Source organism: Telmatherina bonti (assembly GCF_933228915.1).
Source record: "Telmatherina bonti genome assembly, chromosome: 24".
In the NCBI taxonomy this organism is placed as follows: Eukaryota; Metazoa; Chordata; class Actinopteri; order Atheriniformes; family Telmatherinidae; genus Telmatherina; species Telmatherina bonti.
Window position 1 is genome coordinate 27,271,980 of NC_136633.1, and position 8,200 is coordinate 27,280,179.

Below are 8,200 nucleotides of genomic sequence, written 5' to 3' on the forward strand. Positions count from 1 at the left end.
AGGTCCTGTAGGGACCAGTTCCAGACCAGTTCCAGTAAATACATCATTACAGTCAGTTGTAGAAAATGTTCATCGTCGTTGGTACAGAACCCGCAGCAGGTCTTCCTCTGACAGGATAAATCGGTGGAACTGGTGAAGCAGGTCTACTGGGTCCAGCAGGTCTGGTAGACCAGACCAGAGACCTCCGGTCCTGGACCTCTGCAGACCCAGACACACAGAACATTTGTCTTCAGACAAAGAGACGGTTTGTCCTCTGTTCTCCAGCAGGGTCAGGAGGTCTGGGATGGACCGGGTCACCTGATCTGTCACCAGACGGGTCTGGTTCTGCATATTTAGAGAAGAACCCCTGCAGGGGGTTTACTGGGCAAAAACCTGGCTGGATCTGGTCTAAACCTGGTCCTGTTTGGACTGTGGTGGGTTCAGGTCTGGCCAAGCCGAGCGCTGTAAAAGAGGATCTTCATTAACATGCAGGACCAGACGCTTCCTCTCAAACGGGCCTTTGTGGTCCAGCAGATGCTCAGCAGAGGCAGAACCGGATCAGAGCCCGACGCTGCAGCTTTTTCCACAACAACGATGTTTTCCAGATTATTCTCTTACATCGTCAGTATTTTCATTATTAAACATGCAGAAAAATCAGAAATAAAGATAAAAATCGTTTCAGACGGAGCCGAGAAAAAGCTTGAAAATAAAACTACATGTTTTCATGCCGAAGTTATTTACAACCATATAAAACCAGGAAAAAATAAAGAAAAATGTAAAATATTTCATAAACTAATAATAAGAAATGAATAAAAAACTAATGATAAAAAAGAATTTTGTTGTATTTTTATGAAAACAAACGTTGATCTGATTCCTCCTAATCAGATTAAACTCCATTTACATGAACAAATATAGTTATTTATTTATATTCTGACATTGTTAATGTTGTTTTATTTTGTTTACAAATATAAAATATAAGTTTTGCACTTTGTTTTATCATAATCATGATCAATAATTGAAGGCAGAATCATAAAATGACTGAAATGTCACTAAAAGTATCAGTTTCAGTCGCGGTATCGACATTGATTTTGACACTGATATGGTTAATTACCATTCTTGTCCTGGATTTATTGGTATCAGATTGATAGTTTCAGATATTTCCGATGGATTGGTATCAGATATAATGTGCAGTATCGCCCAGCTGTGCTTCTGAGCTGTTCCAGTTGATGGACAGAAAAAAAGTCTCAGAAAACCAGTTTAAAGTGGGGAAGATGGTCTAACGTACTGGAGGTTAAATGTTCTCAGACCAGGTTTTTCTCCCTGCAGGTCAGAAGCAGCCGGACTCTACAGGAGGATTAAATCAGCCAGAGAACATTTAATGTGAGTCCCAGCTGGTTTGTGCAGGACTGCGGTGGAGTGAAAGGAGGATGGACCGGATTGGTCGGCAGGACGGGTGACTCGGGTCCTCCCACAGACTGCTGCAGTATAAAACCTGCAGACCAGGACCGGTCTCTGGAAAACTGCTGCTGCGCGACGGTAAGACCTGCTCCTCGTTTTACTGGTTCTGGATCTACAACGCCGTCCTCTGGGTTCAGACGGGTTTGCTGTGTTCAGGAACACAAATAAAGTTCAGGATTTTACAGCTTTGTGGTGAATTTCCCTCCTGAGAGGATTGAAAGTAAAACTGAGTAAATGTCTTCTTCTTCTTCAGATTCCTCCTGCAGACCATAATGACCGACCTGGAGAGCGCCATGGCAACCATCATCGCAGTGTTCCAGAAGTACTCGGAGAGAGACGGAGACAAACACAAGCTGAAGAAGAGCGAGATGAAAGACCTGCTGCAGGACCAGATGCCGGACCTGATGGCGGTGAGTCCATCTGGACCTGCCAAGTCCAGGTCCACATCCAGATCCACATCCACAGTACGCCACAGGGCCACATAAACAAACACAGGGTGACCCGGACCCAGATTCAAGTCCACATCCAGGTCCAGATCCAGATCCAGATCCAGGTCCAGGTCCAGGTTCAGGTCCAGTTCCAGATCCAGATTCAAGTCCACATCCAGGTCCAGGTCCAGTTCCAGATCCAGATCCACATTCAGATCCAGATCCACATCCACATCCAGGTCCACATCCAGGTCCAGGTCCAGGTCCAGATCCAGGTCCAGATCCAGGTCCAGATCCAGGTCCAGGTCTAGGTCCAGATCCAGATCCACATTCAGATCCAGGTCCACATCCAGATCCACATCCACAGTACGCCGCAGGGCCACATAAACAAACACAGGGTGACCCGGACCCAGATTCAAGTCCACATCCAGGTCCAGATCCAGATCCAGATCCAGATCCAGGTCCAGGTCTAGGTCCAGATCCAGATCCACATTCAGATCCAGGTCCACATCCAGATCCACATCCACAGTACGCCGCAGGGCCACATAAACAAACACAGGGTGACCCGGACCCAGATTCAAGTCCACATCCAGGTCCAGATCCAGATCCACATTCAGGTCCAGGTCCACATCCAGATCCACATCCACATCCAGGTCCAGATCCAGATCCAAAGTACGCCGCAGGGCCACATAAACAAACACAGGGTGACCCGGACCCAGAATCAAGTCCACATCCAGGTCCAGATCCAGATCCAGGTCCAGATCCAGGTTCAGGTCCAGTTCCAGATCCAGATTCAAGTCCACATCCAGGTCCAGGTCCAGTTCCAGATCCAGATCCAGATCCACATTCAGATCCAGATCCACATCCACATCCAGGTCCACATCCAGGTCCAGGTCCAGGTCCAGGTCCAGATCCAGATCCAGATCCAGGTCCAGATCCAGATCCAGATCCAGATCCAGGTCCAGTTCCAGATCCAGATCCACATTGAGATCCAGAGCCACATTTAGATCCAGGTCCACATCCACATCCAGATCGGGATCCAGATCCACATTCAGATCCACATCCACATCCAGGTCCAGGTCCAGAGTCAGATCCAGATCCAGGTCCAGTTCCAGATCCAGATCCAGGTCCAGTTCCAGATCCAGATCCACATTGAGATCCAGAGCCACATTTAGATCCAGGTCCACATCCAGATCGGGATCCAGATCCAGATCGGGATCCAGATCCACATTCAGATCCAGATCCACATCCACATCCACATCCAGGTCCAGGTCCAGGTCCAGGTCCAGATCCAGATCCAGATCCACATTCAGATCCAGAGCCACATTTAGATCCAGATCCACATCCAGGTCCAGATCCAGATCCACATCCACATCCAGGTCCAGATCCAGATCCAGATCCAGATCCAGGTCCAGATCCAGGTTCAGGTCCAGTTCCAGATCCAGATTCAAGTCCACATCCAGGTCCAGGTCCAGTTCCAGATCCAGATCCAGGTCCAGATCCAGATCCAGATCCACATCCAGGTCCACATCCAGGTCCAGGTCCAGGTCCAGATCCAGGTCCAGGTCCAGTTCCAGATCCAGATCCAGGTCCAGATCCAGATCCAGATCCAGGTCCAGTTCCAGATCCAGATCCACATTGAGATCCAGAGCCACATTTAGATCTAGGTCCACATCCACATCCAGATCGGGATCCAGATCCAGATCGGGATCCAGATCCACATTCAGATCCAGATCCACATTCAGATCCACATCCACATCCACATCCAGGTCCAGGTCCAGGTCCAGGTCCAGATCCAGATCCAGATCCAGATCCAGGTCCAGTTCCAGATCCAGATCCAGGTCCAGTTCCAGATCCAGATCCACATTGAGATCCAGAGCCACATTTAGATCCAGGTCCACATCCACATCCAGATCGGGATCCAGATCCAGATCGGGATCCAGATCCACATTCAGATCCAGATCCACATCCAGATCCACATCCAGATCCAGGTCCAGGTCCAGGTCCAGGTCCAGATCCAGATCCACATTCAGATCCAGATCCACATTCAGATCCAGAGCCACATTTAGATCCAGAGCCACATTTAGATCCAGATCCACATCCAGGTCCAGATCCAGATCCACATCCACATCCAGGTCCAGATCCAGATCCAGATCCAGATCCAGGTCCAGATCCAGGTTCAGGTCCAGTTCCAGATCCAGATTCAAGTCCACATCCAGGTCCAGGTCCAGTTCCAGATCCAGATCCAGATCCACATTCAGATCCAGATCCACATCCACATCCAGGTCCACATCCAGGTCCAGGTCCAGGTCCAGATCCAGGTCCAGGTCCAGTTCCAGATCCAGATCCAGGTCCAGATCCAGATCCAGATCCAGGTCCAGTTCCAGATCCAGATCCACATTGAGATCCAGAGCCACATTTAGATCCAGGTCCACATCCACATCCAGATCGGGATCCAGATCCAGATCGGGATCCAGATCCACATTCAGATCCAGATCCACATTCAGATCCACATCCACATCCAGGTCCAGGTCCAGGTCCAGGTCCAGGTCCAGATCCAGATCCAGATCCAGATCCAGGTCCAGTTCCAGATCCAGATCCAGGTCCAGTTCCAGATCCAGATCCACATTGAGATCCAGAGCCACATTTAGATCCAGGTCCACATCCACATCCAGATCGGGATCCAGATCCAGATCGGGATCCAGATCCACATTCAGATCCAGATCCACATCCAGATCCACATCCACATCCACATCCAGGTCCAGGTCCAGGTCCAGGTCCAGGTCCAGGTCCAGATCCAGATCCAGATCCAGATCCAGATCCACATTCAGATCCAGATCCACATTCAGATCCAGAGCCACATTTAGATCCAGATCCAGATCCACATCCACATCCACATCCAGGTCCAGATCCAGGTCCAGGTCCAGGTCCAGGTCCAGATCCAGATCCAGATCCAGGTCCAGGTCCAGGTCCAGGTCCAGGTCCAGGTCCAGATCCAGATCCACATTCAGATCTAAAGTACGCCGCAGGGCCACATAAACAAACACAGGGTGACCCGGACCCAGATTAGAGTCCACATCCAGGTCCAGATCCAGATCCACATTCAGATCCAGGTCCACATCCAGATCCACATCCACATCCAGGTCCAGATCCAGATCCAAAGTACGCTGCAGGGCCACATAAACAAACACAGTGTGACCCGGACCCAGATTCAAGTCCACATCCAGGTCCAGGTCCAGATCCAGGTCCAGGTCCAGATCCAGATCCAGATCCAGATCCACATTCAGATCCAGATCCACAATCAGATCCAGGTCCACATCCAGGTCCAGGTCCAGGTCCAGATCCAGATCCACATTCAGATCCAGGTCCACATCCAGATCCACATCCAGATCCAGACCAGGTCCACATCCAGATCCACATCCAGGTCCAGGTCCAGATCCAGATCCAGGTCCAGATCCACATCTAGGTCCAGGTTCAGCTACAGGTTCAGACCCAGATTCAAGTCCACATCCAGATCCAGATCCAGATCCACAATCAGATCCAGGTCCACATCCAGATCCACATCCAGGTCCAGGTCCAGATCCAGATCCAGGTCCAGATCCACATCTAGGTCCAGGTTCAGCTACAGGTTCAGACCCAGATTCAAGTCCACATCCAGGTCTAGATTCAGATCCAATGTATGCAGATCCAACATATACAGGTCCATATCCACATTTAGATTCAGTTCCAGCAACAGGTTCAGACCCAGATTCAAGTCAACATCCACATCCAGGTCCAGATCCAGGTCCAGATCAAGGTCTAGATCCACATCAAGATCTAGGTTAAGGTCCACATTTAGATTCAAGTCCAGCTACAGTTTCAGACCCAGATTCAAGTCCACATACAGGTCCAGTTCCATATAGAGGTCCATATTCACATTTAAGTCAAAGTCCAGATCCAGGTTCAGATCCAGATCCATATCCACATTTAGATTCAGTCCCAGGTCCACATCAAGATCCAAGTCCAGATCCAGGTTAAGATACAGATTCAAGTCCACATACAGGTCCAGATCCAGATCCAGATCCAGGTACAAGTCCAGTTCCAGTTCAAGTTCCACATCCAATCCACATGCACATTTAAATCATGATCCACATCCACATCTACATCCAGATCCAGGTCCAGATACAGATCCAGGTCCAGATACACATCCAAGTCCAGATCCACATCCAGGTCCAGATCCACATCCAGGTCCAGATCCACATCCAAGTCCAGACACACATCCAGGTCCAGATCCACATCCAGGTCCAGATACACATCCAGGTCCAGAGCCACATCCAGGTCGATACACATCCAGGTCCAGACACACATCCAGGTCCAGATCCACATCCAGGTCCAGATCCACATCCAGGTCCAGATACACATCCAAGTCCAGACACACATCCAGGTCCAGATCCACATCCAGGTCCAGATACACATCCAGGTCCAGAGCCACATCCAGGTCCAGATCCACATCCAAGTCCAGATCCACATCCAGGTCCAGATCCACATCCAGGTCCAGATCCACATCCAAGTCCAGACACACATCCAGGTCCAGAGCCACATCCAGGTCCAGATCCACATCCAAGTCCAGATCCACATCCAGGTCCAGATCCACATCCAGGTCCAGATACACATCCAGGTCCAGACACACATCCAGGTCCAGATCCACATCCAGGTCCAGATCCACATCCAGGTCCAGATACACATCCAAGTCCAGACACACATCCAGGTCCAGATCCACATCCAGGTCCAGATACACATCCAGGTCCAGAGCCACATCCAGGTCCAGATCCACATCCAAGTCCAGATCCACATCCAGGTCCAGATCCACATCCAGGTCCAGATCCACATCCAAGTCCAGACACACATCCAGGTCCAGATCCACATCCAGGTCCAGATCCACATCCTGAATTTTACAGTGTTTACAAGGTTTTGATCTAAATAATTCAACAATAATGCTTTAACATGTTTTTAGGACATGTTTTCTTTAGGTCCTGTTTGTTTAAAGACGTTTTAGGACGTGTTTAGAACATGTTTGTTTAGGACATGTTTTAGACGTGTTTAGGACATGTTTTAAATGGACATGTTTTTAGGACATGTTTTCTTTCGGTCCTGTTTGTTTAAAGACGTTTTAGGACGTGTTTAGAACATGTTTGTTTAGGACATGTTTTAGACGTGTTTAGGACATGTTTTAAATGGACATGTTTTTAGGACATGTTTTCTTTAGGTCCTGTTTGTTTAAAGACGTTTTAGGACGTGTTTAGAACATGTTTGTTTAGGACATGTTTTAGACGTGTTTAGGACATGTTTTAAATGGACATGTTTTTAGGACATGTTTTCTTTCGGTCATGTTTGTTTAAGGACGTTTTAGGACGTGTTTAGAACATGTTTTTAAAGGACATGTTTGTTTAGGACATGTTTTTAGGGACACGTTTTTTTTAGGATGTTTTTAGGACATGTTCCGATAAATTCCGCAACAGTTTGTTTAGAACATGTTTTTTAGGACATGTTTTTAGGAGGTTTTTAACACGTTTTAGGACATGTGTTTAGAACATGTTTTCTTAGGACATGTTTTTAGGAGGTTTTTATGATCTGTTGTTTAAGTCCTGTCTTGACCCCTTCCTCCCCCCCTGCAGCACGTAAAGGACCAGTCCGCGCTGGACAACCTGATGGACAGTCTGGATGCTGACGGAGACTCTGAGTGCAACTTCCAGGAATTCATGACATTCGTCTCCATGGTTACCATCTGTTGCCATGAGTTCTTTGAGCATGAGGACGAGTGAGGACAAGGAGACGATGTATGAAAGCAGACGTGTGGTGATGGCGAGCGGCAGATGGAAGCGGAGCTTCTAGTCTGTTTCATAGTAAACATCCAGCTGACATTACAGACGCTACTAACTGAGTGGAGATGGTTCTGGTCAGGACTCTGGCTGCAGAATTCTGGATCAGCTGAAGGCTTTTCAGGGCATATTTAGGACAGCCCAGTAATAGAGAGTTACAGTAATCTAGTCTCGAAGTAACAAAAGCGTGAACCAGTTTTTCTGCATCACTCTGAGACAGAATGTCCCTAATTTTGGCTATATTACGTAAATGAAAGAAGGCTGTTTTAGTAACCTGCTTAATATGTGGGCCAAAGGACAGGTCAGGGTCAAAAAGGTTTCTCACTGTAGCACTGGAAGCTAAAGTAATGCCATCTAGGTTCATTACAAAACTGGAAAATTTAGCTCTGAGTTTTTCAGATTCAGAGAGAATTACTTCAGTCTTATCTGAGTTTATAAGGAGAAAATTTCCAAGTCTTTATGTCTATGAGACCATTT

At 48.0% G+C, this 8,200-nt stretch overlaps 1 protein-coding gene across 1 annotated transcript; it reads left to right on the forward strand.

Annotated features, from left to right (window-relative positions):
- Positions 1-1,709: 1,709 nt before the first annotated feature.
- s100b (S100 calcium binding protein, beta (neural)) lies at positions 1,710-7,666 on the forward strand (the record flags this gene model as incomplete). Its single annotated transcript, XM_079263877.1, has 2 exons — positions 1,710-1,847; positions 7,520-7,666. The coding sequence occupies 2 exons, from the start codon at positions 1,710-1,712 to the stop codon at positions 7,664-7,666; spliced, it is 285 nt and encodes a 94-aa protein (XP_079120003.1).
- Between the last annotated feature and the right edge of the window lie 534 nt (positions 7,667-8,200).